Source organism: Notolabrus celidotus, chromosome 6, assembly GCF_009762535.1.
Source record: "Notolabrus celidotus isolate fNotCel1 chromosome 6, fNotCel1.pri, whole genome shotgun sequence".
NCBI lineage: Eukaryota > Metazoa > Chordata > Actinopteri > Labriformes > Labridae > Notolabrus > Notolabrus celidotus.
In genome coordinates, this window is record NC_048277.1 from 3,049,122 (window position 1) to 3,072,260 (window position 23,139).

The following is a 23,139-nucleotide window of genomic DNA, read 5'->3' on the forward strand; positions in this document are numbered from 1 at the left end:
TAAGCCTACAAGTGAAAGTTGTTCAGTCAGATTCTGACTTGAGTTAAAGTCCTGGAGGACTTGCTTTTAAAAATACTGAAGTATTCAAAGTACTTTTTAAAATATCTCTAAACTTATTTTCACAAAGCATGAGGTCAGTCAAGAATGCATGGGTGTACATTCTGCTGCGTTCTGTTTATCTAGAAAACATGATTTCACATCTAAAAAGTCTACCATGAAATCTAAACTAAGTTACTACAAGCACAGACAAGTTTACTATGTTCCTCTGGATTCAAAGCAGTGTGTTAGCTCCAGCTTTTTTTAACCTCTTTTTTAAGAACACATTATGTATTGATTACCATCGGGACATAAAGATCATTTTAACCAGTATAACTAAAAGTGGATCTAAATCTGACTACCAACCCCAGCTTTAAGGGCAGTACTCAAGTAAATGTAACATGTTACATTCCACCACTGATTAGCAGGGAAAATCTACAACAGGATTATGTTTATAAGACATTGTGATTCAGTTTATATATATATATATATATATATATATATATATATATATATATATATATATATATATATATATATATATATATATCAGAATCAGAATCAGAATCAGCTTTATTGGCCAGGTATGCTTGAACACACAAGGAATTTGACTTAGGTAAACTGTGCTCTCTTTGTACAAGGCATAAGAATAAGACCTACAAATAAAAATAAAATAAAAATAATAACAATGACATCAGCTATAAATACAAAAGAACAACAAATAGGCATGACTAATATGTACAGGCTAAAATAATATGATAATAGTACAGTGGTGAGTAGCAGTAATATGATAAAGTGCAGTGGTGAGTAGCAGAGGTAGATTTACATTAAAAAATAGTAGTTCAATAATACAAAATATAGAAATATGGAATTGATTTATTCATTTATATATATATATATATATATATATATATATATATATATATATATATATATATATATATATATATATATATAAAGTAACTAAACGACATAAAAAATACACATATATATATATATGTGTATTTTTTATGTCGTTTAGTTACTTTTTTAAATTTAATTTAATTATTCAATTATTTCTACTTCCTAAAATCTCCTGCTCATCACTCCAGTCCAGTTGGTGGCGGTAATGCACCTATAAGCTGGTTTGCCAACCGCCAATAAACTACAAAGAAGAAGAAGAAGCTGTCCGAGACTACATTTCCCACAATCCACCGCGTTGGTCAATGCTTTGAGTGCGTGCCCTCGAAGGGTAGCAGACTAGTGCGATAGTGCAGCCGGCCTCGGCGTTGGTTAGAGGTAAGTTTTCATTACTCATGTTGAGATTATTCCCTGAGAGAACAGTCAATGGAAACATTACCCAAAATGAAGGCGCAGATTTAATCCGACATGTGAAGCAGAATGTCAAAGCAGAAGTGTTTAAATAGGCTGCCCCTCTCCGGCTGGCGGCTAACGCTGGGCACGCCTATGAAGGGGAGCTGCTCCGGGGTCCGAGAGCTGAGCGCTGGGGCCTGGAGGAGGAGGAGGCATCAACACACTGAGGAGGAGGCAGGGTATTTATAGAAGCAGGGAGAAGCCAGTTGGCTAACGCATAGAAATGTCATTCCATTAGCTGGAGGAGAGAGAGGCATGCTGAGAGATCGACTCTCCAACACTGGCTGTTAGCAAACAACACAGCTCTCAAGCTAGCAGCTAGTTAGCTCACAGTAACTAGCCACACATAATAAGCTTTCCATTTATTCTCCTGAACGTGAAGCTCTCTCCCTCCTCTGTGTTACACCTGGAAGGGCCGGGCTCACGCTGTGTGTGTGTGTGTGTTACAGTAACGCAGTGTTATTGAACCGTCGAAGCGTCTCCATAGCTCCAGATTGTTCCAGTAACAACAGTGAGAGTGTCGCTATGTAGGAGAAGAAGAAGAGGGAGCACATGACTCGAGCTGTCAGTGTCATCCAGGCGTTGAGACTGCAGCGTGTTCAACACAACACAGCTGCTGCTGCTGCTGCTGCCCCCCTTTAGAGAAGTCACCTGTCAGCGTGTTTCTCACTCTGCTAGCATTAGCACACTGTTAATGCACTTATAAGTACTATTATTACTAATAACAGTATTATTGTAGCATGCTAAATAAGCATGTAGAGGTTAGGTTTTTCATTTGATTTGGTTTGAAAGTGTTTATTTCGGACATGTCAATAAAACAAAAACAAATAAACAAAAAGACATACCCCAAATAAGAAAAATGCAAACGTTACAAACAATGCAAAAAATAGTAAAAAATAGCAAAACAAAGCTGTTTCATCACTATTATGAATTCTGTAACATGTCCAAAATGGAGTGGGAAGAAGTAACACTTATTAAATCACACCTCTTCTCCTTAATTAATTAGTAATTAATAATCAAGTAAACTTTATACACAAACATACCCAATAATCATCTCTTTTTACAGAGTGTCCATACTCCTTTTTTTTATACCTATACATTAACATACAAACAAACATACATACACATATATATACATACATACATGAATACATACATACATACATAGATACATACATGAATACATATACACCCATACACATGTAAACATTTACACATACATATACGCACACACACAAACCTACAGCCCCACTAATTCACAAGTATACATACAAAAACATACACTTGTAATTGTACATGTCTATTACACCCACATACCTGTAAACAGTTACTTACACTTTAAAATAATGATACAAGTAATCCATCACCCAGTGATTATCACAGCCCTTCTTCAGTCCTGTACTTTGTGAAAATCATGTCCTTATATCTAACTTTAAAATTGCTTAAGGTAAGGCACTGCTTTAGCTCCACCCTCAGACTGTTCCATAGTTTTACTCCACAGATTGAAGTGGAAAAGCTTCTGATGGTTGTTCTCGAGGAGAAAAGGGCCTTTTTTTTGGTTCCTTAAAGTGTCAGCTCACATTCTTCAGTCTGACAGAGATACCCTCATATAGTTTTATTACTGCACTAAAAGTAACTTATATACAAGATCAAAAGCACACTTTTTAATTAATAAAAGGCAGTGATTATACAGAATATTTAATATTTGTATTTTGTTTGTATCTATGTGCTTGATGTTTTTATTTTTGCAGCTGAAAAAGATTAAACTAATTAAATTAAATTATATATATTTTATGTATTTGTCCTGTGAATTCCCCTAACACACAATAACAACATATTTACACAATATAATTATAAACTCATTATTTTGGCTTTACTGATATGAATCGGCAAAGAAGCTATACTCAATGAGAAGAGGTTCTATGATTCAGTGGAGTAATAAGTTAATTTATTACCGTTGGGATTAAGTTTAGTATAAGTGAAGTATTATTATTATTATTATTATTATTATTATTATTATTATTATTATTATTATTATCTCAACACAACTCTATTTATATAGCACCTTCTTAATGTATTTTAGTAAAATTAAAAAAGGCATGATTATAAATAAAATACTTAAAAATAGATTAAAATCAATACAGTAATATTAATAAGATATAATAATATAAGTAAGAGTACAAAGAAAAGTTAAAAATGAATTAAAATCAATGCAGTAGAATTAATTAAATAGAATAAAATAAGTAAGAGAAGCGAGAAAAGGTAAAAATAGATTAAAATAAATACAGTAGAATTAATAAAATATAATGAAATAAGTAAGAAAAGAAAGAAAAGTTAAAAATAAATTAAAATCAATACAGTAGAATTAATAAAGTATAATAAAATAAGTAAGAGTATAAAAACAAGTTAAAAAGAAATTAAAATTAATAAAATATAATAAATTAAGTAAGAGAAGAAAGAAAAGTTTAAAATAAGGTAGTTAAAAAGATCAGATAAATAAAATAAATGAAATAATAAATAAGATAAATAAATGTTAAATCAATGATTATAATAATAATGAAGTCCAGGCCTTAAAATAAATGACTCCAACTAAAAAGCCAGGTTTAAAAAGTGAAATGTGTGTTTTGGTATCAGGTGTGTGATGTCACACACAGAGCTCCACCTGTCAGATCTGTTTTGTCATGCCTCGCTTTGTGCTGTTCTAGCACAACATGTCAGCACCTCTGAGGCAGCATCATGTCTTCACATGTCACATTGGGAAACACAAGGAGACACAGTGTCCATATTAACGTACAGTCTATGAGGTAAACTATGTCAAAGTGGTTTGCAGGGCGTGGCTGACTTTAGCAGAGCTAGCACCACCAGCCTTTGGTTGTCCATGCAGGTTAATGTCCACATGCCTGTGTGGGTCACAGGCTGCTCTGGTGAAGTGGTTTAGTGCCAGTTTTACCAGGAGCAGCCTTCATACAGCTTCATCTCTGTTCTGTAGATCCCACCACACAGAGCTGTGAGAGGCCAGCTGTCCTCTGTGCTTGTTTACATCCGGTTAGTAGAGCGTTGAGGATTAAGGCAGCAGCCATAGAGCAGAGCTTCAGCCTTGGCCGGGGGCCAGCGGCTGTGCTAGAGCTTAAACCGAATATCTGACCGACATCTGATCATACTAGGAATCCTGGTGAGGGGACAGTGTTGGATCAGTTTACTAAACATCCACATCCTGTACCCTGGTGATGTGTTGTTCTTTTGGGCACACAGGTCTGTATAACCGAGCCAGTGTGTTCTGTTTCAGCTCGCATGTTGTTCATTTTAATGTTCAGTCCATGACACACACGCTCATCTGAAGGTGTTGATGCAGTCTTGTTCTGTAAACAGTGATCTATAAAGTTGTGTCTGACTCTCAACTTGCTGTTGACATGGCTGAGACAGAATTTCCTTGGACAATCATTCAGTTGGGTAGAGATCCGTTGACTCGGGAGGCCGTAGCTTCTTCACTCCACTTCTATTCTCTTTTTAGCAGACCATCAAATTAAACGAGAAGGCTTCTGTTTAGTTTTTGTCTTGCTTCTTTCCCTCATGTGTTTATTGTATTTTCTTCCTGGCTCCCACTCTCTCTGTTTGACCTGCTCCTTTCCCCTCTCCACATCCCCCCTTTCTCTCTCTGTTGCAGGGTGAGTCAGGATGGTGGACCAGCCTCTGTGGGAACATGTAGGATCCAGCTTCGTGTCGCACTACTATCATATGTTTGACAATGACAGAACGCAACTTGGATCCATATATGTGAGTGTGACGGACACAGAGCTTGTACAGTGATTAGCTGTGTCTCTTACTGGAACATGAATCTAACATCATTACTGATACCTGCTGCACAAAGGACTGGAACCTTGTTTGAAACACATTTTAATTGATCAAAAATAGGTTGATTAGAAACAATTCTTGAGAAAGAAGAATGTATTTACAATTCAGTTTACATTAAACACAATGGGATTGATACTAATAACTATGTAAAAACTGTGCTGTGTGTATGCTTATTAACTTGCACTCTGTAAGTATTCAACATGTAGTTTGATGAGGAGCTTCATCAAACAGGAAAGGCCAGTTTCTCACTTGACCCCCTCTGTTAAAACTAGAGATGTGATCTCAATCAATCAAGCTTTATTTATATATCACCTTTCATACAGATCAAATGTAATTCAAAGAGCTGCACAGAGACTGAAAACAAGAAAGAAGCAGAAATAAGATAATGATGAGACATATTAAGAAACAAAGGATTTTAAAATAGAGGCTTATGCACAAAAACAATAAAATATGTGTAATTAAAATAAGTTAAAGCAGCAAATTAATATTAATAATAAATAAAGTCAAAATAAATAAATTAAAAAAGGGTAAGGATTAGAGTTGAAAATTAAATTAACGCTCAATATCAATAAAACTGAGTAGATAAATGAATGAATAAAGAAATAGATACAAATAAAATAAAATAAACAGTTAAAATTAATAAAATAATAAAGCAACATAAAATCAATATAACAGTAAAAAGTAAGTCATACAATTGTTAAACCCTGCATTAAATCCAGACTGAATAAATGTGTTTTTAGTTTAAGTTTAAAAGTCTGAATATCTCTATCAGCTCTTCTCAGATCCTCCTGCAGGCTGTTCCATCGTCTCGGAGCTTCATGTCTGAAAGCAGCGTCACTGAAAGTTTCTGTTCTCCTCTGAGGAACAGCTAAAAGAGAGGAGCCGGAGGATCTGAGAGGCCTTCCTGGTTTATACAAGTACCTAAACTGAAATTAAAATTTCGGGAAACCAACCAGTCTGAACGTACACAAACACAAAGAAAACTGAGCATTAAACATAACTAAACACGGGTCACTTGAGGTCAACTTCCCCTTCCCCTTCCCGGTTACACATCGCTCCAGTCAAGTGATGATGTGTCATTTTAACGTGACACATCCTCCACTACCAGTCCAAAGTTTGGAAACACCTTCTCATTCAAGGGATTGTATTTATTGTAATTATTGTAAACACTGTAGATTAATACTGAAGACATCAAAACTATCCATCCATCCATTATCTTGACCGCTTATCCCGTCACGGGGGGCTGGAGCCTATCCCAGCTGGCTTCGGGCGGAAGGCAGGGTACACCCTGGACAGGTCGCCAACCTATCACAGGGCTAACCATCAAAACTATGAAAGAACATATATGGAATTATGTAATGAACAAAAAAGTGTTAAACAAAGCAGAATCTGTTTTATATTTTAGATTCTGTAAAGTAGCCCCCTTTTTCCTTCATGACAGCTTTGCACACTCTTGGTATTCTTAGAAATGCCATCTGTCATCTGAGCTTGTTTCCATTCAGGTAGTAGAGCGTTCGAGCCACAGAGCAGAGCTACAGCCATAGTTAAAACATTTCCTTACATTGCCTTAGGAAGAAGTCTCTGTAATGGTGTCTGCTTAACCAAACATAACTTCTCTAGTCATTCCTAACAAGGTATAAACGTTTCTAACCTATAGACAAGCTCACTAATTTATAATAATAATAATAATCAAGTTTATTTACATAGCACTTATCAAAACAGACGTTACAAAGTGCTTTACATCATACAAACCCACAATAATAAGAGCTAGAGAGCTATAGAGCTAGCAAGACAATTTAAGAAGAACAGCTGAATAAAAGAGAAACTGCTAAAAGCATTAAAACAATGAAACATTAAAAATCAGTAAAAATAAAACAATGAGTGAATAAAATAAAAACATAAATAAAAGTAGGTCAAAAATAATGTAGCATCTTGAGTAAAACAATATTAAAAAAGGCCTTTGGATAAAATCACGTTTTCAGCTGTGATACTCGGCTGTACGCCACTCATCATCAACACATTGTCTGACTTCAACATCACATGATACCAGATCTCTGCTTTTTGAGTTCAAAAGGATTTTAAAGCCGTGTTGAAACGTCTTTGCTACTCGCGCTTATCTCCTCTCACGTGTTGATTCAGTGAATCCATCTGTGATGAAATATAGCACCATCTAAAACAGACCAGCTGAGTCTCTTCATGCTAACAGGCTAACTGTTGTGTTGCTCATAATGATGCCTGCCTGTCCGTCTGCTTCTATGGTGTCATCTGTGATGAATGGCATTCCTCTTTGTTTTACTGCCCTCTACTGGTCTGGTGGTGTAGTGCATTTACTTTTATTTGCTCCATACGTCACTGGCCGGATTTGCACAATCTACCCAGGACTTCAGCCCGCGGTCGAAATGCAGACAACAATGGGGGCACAGGAACCTTTTAGTTCAGGGGAAAGTAGTCCTGGGGGCTTAAAGACCCCGGAACTCTTGTCCGAAATGCACCTGTTGTGTATCATTTAATCAAGCCACATTAAATGTCAAAACGCTAACTGAGTGTTGTTAGTTTTTAATCGTCTCTCTCATTCGTTGACAGAAGTTAATTAGAGTCAAAGTAGAACAGATCAGAATCCTGTGTTGGAGCAGCGGACCAATCAGCATGCAGATATACACATTGCACAACACAGTGTATTTGCGGTGTAGTGTTCCGGCGTTAAAACAGAAGTGCTTCTTCAGGTTTTAAATCATAACCTTCGGTTTTGGCTGTAGGTCTGGGTCCATATGGGACAGGTTCTGGGTCTGGACCCTGGACTAATGTAGTTTTGTGGTACTTTGTGCATGAATTTAACTTTCTGGTAAGATTTAGAGCAACAACATTCACATGGTAATCTAATGATATTCTCAAAAAAGACAGAAGGTAGACTGAAACTAATGGAGCCTTTACCCAAACTTCATAATATAAACATACAGTCTGGTAGTAGTTTATTCACCTCCCTCTAAGATCATCCTTTTATTCTGCATGATTCATATCCAACACAAGTAATCATTAAAACATGATCTTAAACAGAAGCCGGTCAATATTTAAGAGTGTGATATATTTCTTTATTTAAACTTCAGAGAAGGAGACTCTGTCCTTTCCTTTACAGCCTCTGTGTGTAATCTGACACCAGGAGACACTCTTCTATAATCAGACACACTGCTCGTTACCACACACTGAAAACTTGCAGGAAAACCTTTTTAAAATGTCATCCACTGTCCAGTGTCATCACACTCGGCATGCGCAGCTAAATAATGCAGGTCATCCACTTGATGTGGTGCCGTTTGTGCGGCCTGTGACCGGAAACAGAAGACGGGTTTGTGCATCAAAAACGAGATCAAGAAGCATCTGAGTATGAGCTTGTATTGATGGAGTTATGTGATGTGACTTTCCTGTGTATCATTCACCTGCAAACAGCTTCCTCTGAATCCTGTCCTCCTCTTTCTCTTTCTTCTGTGGAACTCAACAGATCGATGCGTCATGCCTTACATGGGAAGGACAGCAGTTCCAGGGAAAAAGAGCGATCGTCGAAAAACTCACTGTGAGTTTATCTATTTACCTTATGCTTGTTAGTGAGGTGACACAGAACAGTTGGTGAAGGACTCAGGAGAGGCACAGTGTCAGTCAGCAGGTTCACTTACACATGAGACAGTTAGGTAAGAGATAAGACGACTCATTCACTTTTTTGTAAAATCTTTGAATGCATGCAGAGGTGAAGTTATCAGAAGTTATTGATGATACAACATTCTCTCTCTCTGTCTCTGTCTCTGTCTCTCTCTCTCTCTCTCTCTCTCTCTCTCTCTCTCTGTCTCTGTCTCTGTCTCTGTCTCTCTGTCTCTCTCTCTCTCTCTCTCTCTCTCTCTCTCTGTTTCTGTCTGTTGTAGTTAAACATTTCAGAGCAGTCAGAGAATCATAAACCAGTCAACTGTTCAGATGTTGAACACCAACTTTTATAGAGTAACATGGGCCACTTTGTGTCAGGTCCAACTTTAGTGTCCTCACCCCCAGGTTTACTTTATACAGTGGTGGCCAAAGTGATCAGAACACCTGACAGATGTGAATATATTGACCTTTTTGTGCCTCTAAAACATGAGTTCATTTCACAGAACAACAAATATCAGATGAAGTGAGTCTTTTAACTTTAGTATTTGGTATGTCCACCTTTTGCAGTAATTACAGCAGCACATCTCTCTGACATAGTGTCCATAACTTGAGAACTTAAACATTAAAGTTATCCCATGCCTTGCCTTCAGCAACTCTTCCTTTGAATGTACAATACATCTGTCCACTTTATTCTCCAACTCAACCCAAATTTGCTCGATGGGGTTGAGGTCTGGACATTGAGGAGGCCAGATAACTTGTGTCACAGGTGGTTTGGACATATGTCAGAAGACTGTTTAGGGATATTGTCCTCTTGGAAATGAAGAGGAATCCCAGATGGTACTCCGTGCCTCACCAGGATGCTGTGGTCTACTTCCATCAGTTTTCACTAAGTCACCTGTTCCTGAGGATGACATTTTGGGATGCTTCACTCGGTGGCATCATGACGGTTTAAAGTGTACTTTACAGTGATTGGACTGCATCTCAAGTCCTTGGCTATTAGGGATGGGCATTTCAAGCCAAAATATTATTCGATAATCATTGGCATCTATTAGGGATGCACCAACATTTTTTGGCCGAAAATGACCCAAAAGTGCATTTTCGGTTTTCCGCCGAAACACTCTATCACACTATCACTGCAACAACACGGCCGAAACAGAATGTTGTGGGGACGCACTGCTAACTAGGCTAACTATGTGTGATAGAAGTGAAGTGGCAGGTAAACATAGTAGCGTAACTAGGGATGACCACAATTAATCGATTATCGATTAATTGATTGATAAGAAATTACTTGAAACACACATTTTTGTTTTCAATTTTCCGTCACGTGGAACAAAAATCATGTGGTCTCATATTACACTCATCTATCAGGGAGGTGTTTTAAGTTTAAAGCATGTTTGGATGTGAATCAGCTGTTAAAGGTGTTGCGCACAGCGGAGACGCTCAGCTGGCGGCTGCGACTGCGCGTCAAGTTTCCATGTGGGCTTTTTAAAAGAGGATCAATACAAAACTGCTGCCAACAACGACACAGACACAGGTTGACAGCTTTAAACAGGATATTTCCCACCTTTGCATACGAAGGCAACAGACAGGTGGGAAATTCAGGTACGCTATGTTTGCAGACAAGCAACATCAGAGCCGTCTGAGCTTTCTGCAGCTGGACTGATTATGACCCGGTTGCTCTCCCGGCTGACACCTGACCGAATACACATGATTATTTTTCTCAATAAGAACGAGTAGACAGAAAACTGGACTCTGTGAGTCTGAAGTACTTTTCTGTTAGTATTATGAGCCTTCACTTTATAAGATTATGTCCGCAGAGAATATTTTTAAGAGCCTGATCGTTGATATTCTGCGTGTCAAACATGTACCTGTATTCAATCCTGTCAGTTATTTGCATTTTGTTGCTGTAGAAAATATAATTTAGGGTGAAAACAACGTATTTTGCATTGTTTTTGACGTAAGAATAATAATGTTTTTTTTTATCAATTAATCGATAATTGATCGTTAACATTTCCAAAAATCGATCACGGAAAATACTTCAAATGAACATCCCTAAGCGTAACAGAGTGATATGTGACAGACAACAATGTTGATCGGACCTCCTCCTCTCTGTGTTACCCTCTGTGACACAGAACGGGCCACTTATCAGCCGCATCAGATGTAGCTCACGATGCAGGGATTTTCATCTGTTACCACGGCTCTACCTGCTTCAAAGTGTTAAAACTCTGTGACCACGACTCTACCTGCTTCAAAGTGTTAAAACTCTGTGACCACGACTCTACCTGCTTCAAAGTGTTAAAACTCTGTTACCACGACTCTACCTGCTTCAAAGTGTTAAAACTCTGTTACCACGACTCTACCTGCTTCAAAGTGTTAAAACTCTGTTACCACGACTCTACCTGCTTCAAAGTGTTAAAACTCTGTTCCCACGACTTTACCTGCTTCAAAGTGTTAAAACTCTGTTACCACGGCTCTACCTGCTTCAAAGTGTTAAAACTCTGTTACCACGGCTCTACCTGCTTCAAAGTGTTAAAACTCTGTGACCACGACTCTACCTGCTTCAAAGTGTTAAAACTCTGTTACCACGACTCTACCTGCTTCAAAGTGTTAAAACTCTGTTACCACGACTCTACCTGCTTCAAAGTGTTAAAACTCTGTTACCACGACTCTACCTGCTTCAAAGTGTTAAAACTCTGTTACCACGGCTCTACCTGCTTCAAAGTGTTAAAAGGTGACATATCACGCTTTTTCCATCAATATATATTGGTCTAAGAGGTCCCCAAAACATGTCTTTAAAGTTTATGCTCAAAAAAACACTTGAAATCAGATTTTGGTCTGCCTGAAAAACCCTCTTCTTCAGTCCTCATCAGAACAGTCTGTTTTCTCTCTGACCACGCCCCCTCAGGAAGTGGATGTGCCTTGGCTGTCCAGTACGTTGATCTAATGTTTACATGTTGGCTGAATATACACGGCTGCTCAGAGATCACGTTACTTCAACCCTCTGAATCTGATCCAGAATCTGATCCTGACGGAGAGGCGCCTGCAGCAGGACCTTTCTGAACCTTTGGTCATAGATTTAGTGTTTCTTGTTGTTTTATTTATCAGTATGTAGACGTGTGTCTTGGTACACAGCTACGAACATGTAGCTATGTGGCTATGCTAACTAGCGCAAGCACTTATCCATGAGAAATAAAAATCATCCACTAGATCTTCAAATCTGCAGACGTGGGGAGTAAAACCGACCTTTGTGTTTATTAAGACAGCCTACAACTAGCATGCTTCCCTCCTAAGCTCCTTGTTAGCACACATGTGTGCAGGTAATGAAAAACAGAGGAGGGGTTGAGTTGTATTTTATACAGTCTATGGGCTGAACAAGCTCCGAGCTCTGACTCCGTGACAGACCGGATATTGTTGTTACGTAACAAAAACACTGAAGTCTGAAACGGCTCGTTTCACACACATTTACAGAAAGGTGGAGAAATCAGAACAGGGGCAGAATGCATTTTCTTCATTCTCGGGGGGTTTGTAGACATGCCAGGGAAACATATGTCAGGTAGAGAACCATTAAAAAGTCCATTTTGCATGATATGTCACCTTAAAACTCTGTTTATCTGAAGTCCAAAACTTGTAGGATCGATGACTGTAGCTGTGACTTGAAGCTAAATTAACAACTGTACATATTTTAACTCCAGATGGCCGCTGCGATCAGAATTAAGCTACTTCGAAGATAAACATCCCTTCGTGTTGTGTAGTCCAAAAAGCAGCATGTTGTCAGGTACAGTAACTTGACAGAAAATAAAGTACCTGTAGATGTGTAAATTATATGAACAGTGGAGGAGGAGAGGAAAGCAAAGTCAGATAATACAGATTTAGTAAGAAGCTACAAAGTGCTGAGTTCTGAACACAAAGAGGATTATAAAATCCTCTTTGTGTGGTCTCGGGCTCAGACTTGTTTGATTGGGGTCACAGTGAGTTAACATATTTTCACGTGGGATCTCTTTTCATTTTGTAATGCCGCAAAATATCATTACCTATAGAATCAACTATATAAAAAGTAAAATTATGAATGAGTCACAAACAAATGAAAAAATACACAAACTAATGAACTAATTAATGAAGGAATCAATCAAAAAATAAATACATATATAGGTATGTATGTGTGTAAATTTGTAATTGATTTATGCTTTGAGGCATTAATATGAAGCATTTAATAATTTATTTCAGTGTTTCCGTTTTAGGCCCTGGTTTCCTCATTTTTGGTTTTCAGTTTCAGCCAAGAATTTTCATTTCGGTGCATCCCTAGAATCTATTCAACGATTAACCGAATAATCGCCCCCAAACACACACCAGTCCCGTTGACGGCCCGTTTGTGTGGCAGTCCCGTTAACCAGCAGCAGGAAGAGGTGCTGATAGTAGCGAGTACTGTCAGCGTCTGTCTCCATCTTTGTGTCTGTGTTTCTGTGACGCAGCGTGGCTCAGTCTCTGAAAATACATGTGTAGTAGTGTGAGATTCAGGAACTCAGAAAATCACAGCGTCTGTCGCTGATGTTTTCTTCTTCTTTTGCTATTTAATGCAGTTAGCATTCTTCTTCTTGTGTTACTTAATGCAGTTAGCAAACAGCTTTAAGACGCTCTATAGCCACCGTCTGGCAGGAATACTGTATTACAACCAGGCACCGGTAAAAACTCTGAAAAATTATACTTTTAAAATGAGAAAATATTCAAAGTAACTCTTCAATTTTTACTAAGTGAACGAATATTTGAATATTCAATATTCATTGCCCATCCCTAATGGCTATGCAGCGGTAACTCCAGTGAGCATCATAAAGGGCCTTTATTCAAACCCGTTGCTCACTCGTTAGCTCCTTCTTCACCTCAGCCATGTTTTGGAGCAACATGTGTTCAAGACTTCTTCTAGAGGCTTTGGATGTACACCAAGTGGTGGTGTGGCCTCAGAGACAAAACCCTGATGTTACCCATCACTTAAAGAGGAGGAGAGGCCTTCTACATTCAAAGAATCACACAGCTGTGTCCTCAGACTCTAGCATCACCTTCAATTTAACCCCCATCACACCTGACCATGATTACATGAGTACTTTGACTTCTTCTGTGAAGGAACATGATGGTGTGACATTGACAGTGAGATAGGTGGAGCTTGTTTTTGTAGGAAAATGACCTTAAGTCCTTATGATGGATCTATTCTATGGTTTATACAGCATGATGATGACTTTGTAGATATTTCAATTCAACCCAACAACTGAAACCTTCAACATGCCAAGTGTTCTAATAATTTTGGTCACCACTGTGTATGATTTTAAAGAGGAATCCCATTTTAGATGAATGTTGTTTTTCTTTGATTGTTTTGAAAACCCTCTAATAATTATCTTGTGTATTTTTTTCCCTGTGTGCGTGTGTGTGTGTGTGTGTGTGTGTGTGTGTGTGTGTGCGTGCGTGTGTGCACCAGAGTCTCCCCTTCTCAAAAATAGCCCATAGTATAACAGCACAGGACCACCAGCCGACTCCAGACTGCTGCATCTTGAGTATGGTTGTAGGACAGCTAAAAGTAAGCACTGCACGTATCAACACTTCTTTAAGGGCATGTTGTCTGTTCACCTCCAACATTTTAGACTTTATCAAAGCTCCTGGGAGGAGTTTTAGAAGTCGCTCATGAAACAGTAATTAATGCAAACAAAATCATCAACAGGAGGAGGGATAACTTTTATAAAGTACATTCTGATGTCTGAAACCAGCAGGCAGGGGAACGGTTTCAGACTGAGAGGTTAACTGGACGCTGCCGATATACATACATGTCTCATTGAGGGATGGATTCGACATTTAGGAGACAGCAGGAGGTTTTTGTTTTTTTAAGAAACATAAATTACACACACACACATACAGGACAAAACAATGCAAGACCACTTTGTCTTTAATCCATCAATCAGACTTTATTTATAAAGCGCTTCTCATACAATGACATTTTAACACAAAGTGTTGTACATAAAAACAACTTCAAATAGAATACATTAAGAAAAGAAATATATAAAAATAAAAAGACTCCCCCATCGTAATCACAACCCCAGCCCCGACTCCAAACCCACCCCACAATCCTAAGGTTAAGAACACAATATGCAACAATAATAATAAAAACAGTAAAAATAAAATACATAAAATAAAAAAGAAGTTTCTGAATGAACTGAGGAAACACTCTCATGATATCTTAATGAGGAAACACTGGAGGAAACATAAGATGTTAAAACTCAACACAGGAAATTAAACTCACCAAAATAAAATACATTTCTAAGATAATAAAAGACTAAAATATTAAACCATTAAAAGAAAATAAGATGCTATACTTAGAATAAATGAAAAAATAATTGAATTAAAATAAAAAAATCAATAGATGAATAAAATAAAATAAAATAAAAAGTGACCAAAATGTTAACTAGATAATAAATAAATAAATAAATAAATAAATAAATAAATAAATAAATAAATAAGATAGAATAAAATAATAAATAAATAAATCAAAAGTGACTAAAATTTAAACCAGATAATAAAAAAATAAAAGGTCCACTACCTGAAGACCTGAGGGCTCTCACTGGCTCATATGATAAATCTGATAAATAAGAAGGAGCAAGACCATTAAGAGATTTAGAAAACAATAAAATCATCTTAAAATCTATTCTAAAAGATACCTCAGGCGGGGGTGACAAAGTACCTCACAGTAACTTTAGATAAGGACGTAAACAAGGTTTCATGTTAGAGTTGTACCATAAATTATTTAAACAAATGTGTAATGCTCATAATCTAAAATTCACTTTTCAGTTAAAGAACAGTTTATGCAACATATTCTTATCGGTCATGTGACGTTCATGGGTTTATATTAAATCATTAAATAAAGTGTGTTTGGATATAACCTTTTCAAGGGTACAACACAGCCTAGTGGTTCACAAACTAGTTCTGGTGTCAGTCCTCCAGTTCTTGCTTTACGGTCACAGTAAACGGATAATTTAAAAGCATACAGCAAACCCTTAACACATTAAAAATGTATATGCGGCCAGTTATGTTTGATCTACCCCCCCCTCTCTCTCTCTCTCTCTGTACTTGTATAACTTAACGTACATAGTAAACAGTGTTGGGTCTTATTATTTATTTAAATTAGGAGGGATTATTCTAAATAATCAGCCCCCTTCGCTGCTCTGAAGTCCGTAACTTGCAGAGTCTTACTGTCCCACAGGACACAGAATCACAACCTTATCCAAATATCCAATTTAAAATGTGACATTAAACAAACATAAGCATGAAAACATAAAATATTTAAAAATCTAAGATCAAGAAAGAAAGTTTGTTGTTACAGAAATAAAAACTAAGGTTGAAAAATGAGTTTGCATTTAAGGGGGCAGAGGAAGCAGCTAAAAAGATGAATGTTTTTTATTCTGTTGGGTCCGTTTTTGAATTGGGAAGAATTATTCTAAATAACCAGCCTCCTTCGCTGCTCTGAACTCTGTAACTTACAGTCTTATTGTCCTGTCGGACACAGAATCACAACTGATCTTACCAAAATAAGTAAGAGAAATGTAACAGAGAGGAAACATTTTCATAACCTGCAAGAAATATTTCAGGGCCTGAATTTCATTGTTAGAAAGGATGGGTGGAGAGGATTTATCCCCCTCCAAAACTTCTTCACTCAGGGAGCATTTTCAGATATTTGGGGGGTGTTGTTGGAAGGCTTGAATAAACTGTTTGAGTTTGTAGCTGGTTATGAAACAGATTAAAATGAACGCTGACAAAGGATGTAACAACACACAGACAGGAAGGGCTGTTGTTTCCACGTTACAGTAAAAAGACAGAGAAATGTGTTTATTGCATTTATTTTCTAGGAACTTTGGGGCTTCTTCGTCCACATTTGACCTCCAGTTGCATTTCTTTCTCTTCTGCACATCAGTGTCAAAGATTCTGTGAACTTTAATGTTACAGGTTACTTTCTGAGCCTTTAATAATCCTAAAGTCTGATGCTATGACCGGCATCATTATCATTTTCATTAGTCTCTGGAGCAGAGGTGGGAATCCCTGGGTGACTCACGATACGACACGATGCCATACGTGCCCCGGTGATAAGGATAATATCACGATACTGTGATAAGGATAATGTCACGATACTGTGATGAGGATAATATCACGATACTGTGATAAGGATAATGTCACGATACTGTGATAAGGATAATGTCACGATACTGTGATAAGGATAATATCACGATACTGTGATAAGGATAATATCACGATACTGTGATAAGGATAATGTCACGATACTGTGATAAGGATAATGTCACGATACTGTGATAAGGATAATATCACGATACTGTGATAAGGATAATGTCACGATACTGTGATAAGGATAATATCACGATACTGTGATAAGGATAATGTCACGATACTGTGATAAGGATAATGTCACGATACTGTGATAAGGATAATGTCACGATACTGTGATAAGGATAATGTCACGATACTGTGATAAGGATAATGTCACGATACTGTGATAAGGATAATATCACGATACTGTGTTAAGGATAATGTCACGATACTGTGATAAGGATAATATCACGATACTGTAATGAGGATAATCTCACGATTATACTGTGATAAGGATAATATCACAATACTGTGTTAAGGATAATGTCACGATACTGTGATAAGGATAATATCACAATACTGTGTTAAGGATAATGTCACGATACTGTGATAAGGATAATATCACGATACTGTAATGAGGATAATCTCACGATTATACTGTGATAAGGATAATATCACAATACTGTGTTAAGGATAATGTCACGATACTGTGATAAGGATAATGTCACGATACTGTGATAAGGATAATGTCACGATACTGTGATAAGGATAATATCACAATACTGTGTTAAGGATAATGTCACGATACTGTGATAAGGATAATATCACGATTATACTGTGATAAGGATAATGTCACGATACTGTGATAAGGATAATATCACGATACTGTGATAAGGATAATATCACGATACTGTAATGAGGATAATCTCACGATTATACTGTGATAAGGATTATATCACAATACTGTGATAATTGCAGAAATATCATGTTACGATACATCACTGTTTAGATATATCTGATTAACCAAAGAATTAAAAGCAGTTTTTAGAAGGCAGTGTGTAGGATTGATGTAATTATTCACTGCACTTTGATTTGGTTTCACTGAGATGAAACAACATTCATGTTCAAAGCCTGTAAATTAAATTTAGAGAGCTTTAGAACAAAAAATGACACATAACTTGCTCAAACTTTAGAACATGACCTTGTTTCCATGTAAACCTGTATGACTGCACCTTTCAGTCAGCTTCCATTCCTCCGTCGCCCCCTCAGTACAACTCCTGCCATACGAGCACCGCAGCAGGTCTCATGTGTCGCGCTCGCTTATAGCACGTAGGAATGCATTTCCCCCTCTTTTTTCAGTAACACGAGCCGTCACTCTCACGTAGGACTTCGTGGCACGTGAAGTCCACCATCGCAGGTGAGTGAAACTCGATGCAGACTTGAGTGCGTCCTCCGTCTGTCCTCTCGTCTCAACATCAAGAGCTGCAACAGATTTTCCTTTTTGTTGGGAGAGCGTCAGAGGAGATGTTTTGCACTGATGCTACCACGCACACTTGAACCTTCAGTTATACATAACACTGTTAATGATTGTCTTCTGTTGTTTGGATCAAACTGAAGTGATGAAGGTTGTCTGTGAACTGGAGTTGTGTACAGACAGTCGCTTCTCCTTTTCACAGCACACCTGCCCAAATGTGTGCAAGTCAGAGAGAGAGAGAGAGAGAGAGAGAGAGAGAGAGAGAGCTCAGACGGCTGATCTGTCCTGTACACAACCTTACAATCATTCTTCTGTCACATGAAGTTGTTGTAAAGAAGTATATGTTTTATATGTGCAGAGTTCTTCCATGAATTTAAAATGTCATGCCGGATACCTGCGTGAAATTCAGGCTCTGCATTTGTCCCTTTACGTTCTGCCGTTAGTACTTTCATTCCAGTTTTTCTTCACTCTCTGAATTAAGTAAAAAGTGCTCATAAAACAGAATCAGAACTACTTTATTTATCCCAGGGTGGGGGGGGGTGCAGTCATTACAGTTGCTCTATACACAATAAGTTATACAAATACAATAATAAGCTGTGTAGAAAATAAATGGTACTTCACTTCACGGTCGTGAACTAATGTTAGTATGGAAAACTAAACCAATATGATTATCTGTATTTGGTACTTTTTCCACCGGACCTTTGGCAGATGATATCTCAATAAGCCGGACTAACTTGTGTGTGAATTTTGCATTTACATCTGACTCCGGTTCAAACATATAAGGCCGGACAGTGCTGTCTCCTGCAGCCATGTTTTGATGCTCTTTTCATGTTGGCACACCTCGTGGAAGAGAAAAGGAGCTCATGTGGATTTAAAAAGACACACACCGAAAATAGAGCGTTTTTAGAAAGGGTGTTTAGAGCTGGTCCAAAACCTCCTCTGGAGCTTGATTTATAAAATATTTTGTCTGACACGTGGCGAGGATGTTAAATTCAGACATTAGGCAGTCCCTCCAGGATTTCGCAGGATTTTTTTGTGATTGTTGCGGCCCAAAAAGCCTGAATTTGCGACAGCTTTTTGAAAAAATTGCGGTGAAAGTTGCGATTATTTTTTTTTGCTTCTGTCCCCCAATAACATCTCAGGGGCAAGTAAATACCCTAAATTACAGTTGTTTTTAGAAAACATTCTTGATGTGGCCACTGACTGTATTTTGATTCTCTTGATTCACAGAAAAGGGCTGTATTGCACATTTACGACGGTCCCTGAATGCACCTCGCAGCGACTGATGCACAGTCAGTTCACGGCACTCTGAATTTAATCTGAATCTTTGAAGACAAGGAGTTGATCAAAACTTACTGAATGTGTCTGATGTATCACCAAACTGGATTAAATCAAGCTGTAGACGCAGAGCTTTTTACGGTAACCACGGCAACAACGTCAAACATCAAATAGTAAACAGATGTCCCCCGGTTGTGTCTTTGTCACTAACGCACACCGGGGGTAAAAATCCTCAATGAAGATGAGACAGATGCATGGAGGTGAGGAGAGCTGGTTCATAAAGCACACCTGCTGCAGGTAGAGACCAAGCTAACACTGAGCCCCTCACTCTATAAATAGTAACGTTGTCATGGTCACTTGTCCTGCCTGCTGTCCCCTCTCTTCACCCGTTCTCTGTGTGTGTTTTGTTGTTGAAAAGTGCCGATCAAGGGAGGACTTATGTTTATGTTCCAAGGAAGTCAAATCGATGACAAAACCGATGACGTACAGGGGCTGAGATTGAGGTAATTGGTCAAATTTGCGGGAAAGTTGCGCTGATTGTAAAAAATTGCAAGGCCGCGAAAAAATCGCGCTGATTGGTTGAATTTGCGTTGATAGTTGTGATCGCGAAATCGCAACTTCCTGGAGGGACTGATTAGGGGACTGTATTCAATGGTTGAAAAAGGGCATGATGTGTCCCCTTTAAGTACGATGGTTCACACTCAAGTGGCACCCTCCATCGAGGATCCGCTTGAGGCTGGCTCCGGAAGTACCACAAACCACATACACACCAATTCAAAGAAGACGATCTTTACAGCAGAAATAAACATGTTTACAGTCTGGTTCAAAAGACGAGTGGAGTCTGGATAGATCATTTTTCTATCGGCACACACTGTACGGGGGTGAATTTATTCATAACGCGGTCATTTTAAAGATATTGAGATTACGAGTCTTCCAATGAGAGGCACAGCTGACTTGATTGACAGGTGGGAACACTGTAGCTGTTGGCTAGGAGGCTCAAAGCCCGCCTCTTTACGTCACAGTCGCTCGACAGAAGCAATATGGCTGCCGCCGACAATTGGCTTCAAAACAGCGCTTCAGAAACAGATGGGTGACGTCACAGATACTACATCCATATTTTATACAGTCTATGTTCACACCTTGCATCAACCATAGAACACTTTCCCTCTTCAGATGCAAATGATCACAGAGCCTCGTTCACCTTTACTCGACTTTACAAAGCATGAAGTGATGATAACAAAGTCACACATGCTGCACGGTCAGCAGAGCGGGACAGGCCGTCACGGACTGAGGTGATGACGTGATATAAGACGTGTTTGATTGAAGTCATGTGTTTTTTATCTATGAGTTAAAAAGACCTCACAGCAGACTGCAGCCTCTGAATACAGTGAAACAAAAAGACACAGGTTCATGTTAAATCTCTTTAATCACTGCTGGTTGTGGAGCTCTCCTCCCATCATACAGCATGCTGAAGCATTTATCATGTGATGTCAGAGAGTGCACTGAAATACAGGACAGATCACACCGTTCATACAATAAGAGACAACATGAAACAGATCAGAGTCACATCTGCTCGTCTCCTCTCGTAAACTCGAAATACTCGATCCCATCTGTTCCTGCGTCTCCTCCTCTCTCCTCCTCAGCCCGGGATCGTCACATATGAACTAATGAAATGAAGTCTTCCTCCCTGAATAAAAACAGACCTTGTATTTCTTTTTTGTGTACACCCAGCTCTAACGCAGGTCTATTGTCCTAGTATGTGTTACACAAGAGACAGGAAATGTTCTGCTCCAAACACGATCAAGCAGAGAAAGTGCTCTTTCATTTAAAGGTTTGGTCTTTCTCAAGGATCCTTGCTGAATACACGTTTCTGTCTGTTGTTGTCGAGGGTCTTTGAGAACTGGGCCACAGTAGGAAGGTCTACCTTTATCTGTTTTTATTTGTTGAAAGCTTTTAAGTGCAGCTGTCTGCTTCAAAATAAAAAGTTTGCTCGATTTAACTGGAGTGTGATTTTTCTCTCTTTTTTTTTTGAAATTGAAAGAATTCAATAGAACTTTGAATCCTCGTCCTGGTGTCATTTTATGCATCAAAGGGTTGAATTTGAGGAGATTTTCAAACATTGAGCAGCATATGATGTATCAAGATGGAGCCTGAAATTATTGAGTTTTAGTTTTAGGCCTAATTTCAAATGATAAAAAAACAGAAATACTCTATTCTATTCACTGAGTCCCTCAATGGTTTTGGACAGCACTCAACAATGTGGTGGACGCCAGTACACAAGTGGAGTGGAAGTTAACCATGTTGTCATTACTTTCATTGCCCTCTAATTAATGTAGCAGCTTCCCCTGGTACCCTTTGCTTCTTTCATGGTTCCCCAGCTGTACGAAAGGTAACATAAAAGCAAGTGACTGCAGATCTGGTCCTGAATCCCTGCTGTTTGTTTGTTTTTTTTGCAGGCAGATGATGACCCCATCATGGGTTTCCATCAGAGTTTCATCCTGAAGAACATTAATGATGCGTGGGTGTGTACCAACGACATGTTCAGGTTGGCCATTCACAACTTTGGCTAGCCCCCCTTTCATACTCTGGCAGGCAGGGGTGGTCATGGTGAAGGGCACTGTGCGATGGAGTATGGAGGGAAAGGGGGAGTTGGAGTTGGAGATAAGGGAGGACACGTCCCTCCCTCCTGCTGTCTCATTTATGCCTGTTTGAAAAAAAGCAAGCAAACACCGGATTCTAGATGTCAATCACTGAACCTCATCCAGGTGGGTTTTAGGACGAGCCCAGGCAGTACAATTGCAACAAGTTTTTTTGCTGAGAGCCAGCCAACCAATCAGATGCCCCTGTCTGCTACTCTGCTGATCTGCATGATGCTGGGAGCCTCCCACGACAATATCTACACTCAAGTCACCAAAAAGACAAACAGCTGACCGACGCCAATAACTCATCCTCTGCTCTACTCGCTGCCGTTCTCCATTTAATCTATTAAAATGTACTGTTCACTGAACCATTGTTGACTGGTTTCCAAATCCATGTTTAGGATCAGGTTTGGCTTCTAGTTCCCCACTCTTTGTGTTGTAACTTGTTTTTAGATGCCACTTATGTCTTGCCTTAGTGTGTTTTACTGAGTTTGAGCTCCCTTTATGTTATTGTTTACTTTGCTACTGTTCACTTTTTCAAGCCAGGTTTTGCTCGTGCAAACCAAAGAATGGAAAAGGACTTCAAGTTTAACCTTCATATGATTGGCTCTGATCCCACATATTCACTTGGTCTCTCACTCTTTCTGTTGTTCTCTTTTACATCTCATGTCAGGCAGTTAACATGGTCTACAACCACAATAGACAATAAACCTTGACTTTTTCATAACGCTGTGGCCTTGTCTCTCC

The 23,139-nt window shown here is 38.5% G+C and overlaps 1 protein-coding gene across 2 annotated transcripts; it reads left to right on the top strand.

Moving 5' to 3' along the window:
- Window positions 1-1,186: 1,186 nt before the first annotated feature.
- Window positions 1,187-23,119, top strand: nutf2 (nuclear transport factor 2). Of its 2 annotated transcripts, none has more exons than XM_034686287.1 (5): window positions 1,187-1,314; window positions 5,054-5,163; window positions 8,735-8,806; window positions 14,333-14,431; window positions 22,210-23,119. In XM_034686287.1, the coding sequence occupies exons 2-5, from the start codon at window positions 5,065-5,067 to the stop codon at window positions 22,321-22,323; spliced, it is 384 nt and encodes a 127-aa protein (XP_034542178.1). In that variant the 5' UTR covers window positions 1,187-1,314; window positions 5,054-5,064; the 3' UTR covers window positions 22,324-23,119. The 2 variants fall into 2 exon arrangements, with proteins under 2 accessions (XP_034542178.1, XP_034542179.1); XM_034686288.1 differs by lacking the exon at window positions 1,187-1,314 and adding an exon at window positions 1,452-1,568.
- Window positions 23,120-23,139: the final 20 nt, after the last annotated feature.

Excerpts from the sequence above, each read along its gene's own strand:
- nutf2 (XM_034686287.1), top strand. The coding sequence starts at position 5,065 with ATGGTGGACCAGCCTCTGTGGGAACATGTAGGATCCAGCTTCGTGTCG. Across the intron at positions 8,807-14,332 it reads CGATCGTCGAAAAACTCACT|AGTCTCCCCTTCTCAAAAAT; the intron begins GTGAGTTTATCT and ends TGTGTGCACCAG. Across the intron at positions 14,432-22,209 it reads TGGTTGTAGGACAGCTAAAA|GCAGATGATGACCCCATCAT; the intron begins GTAAGCACTGCA and ends TTTTTTTTGCAG.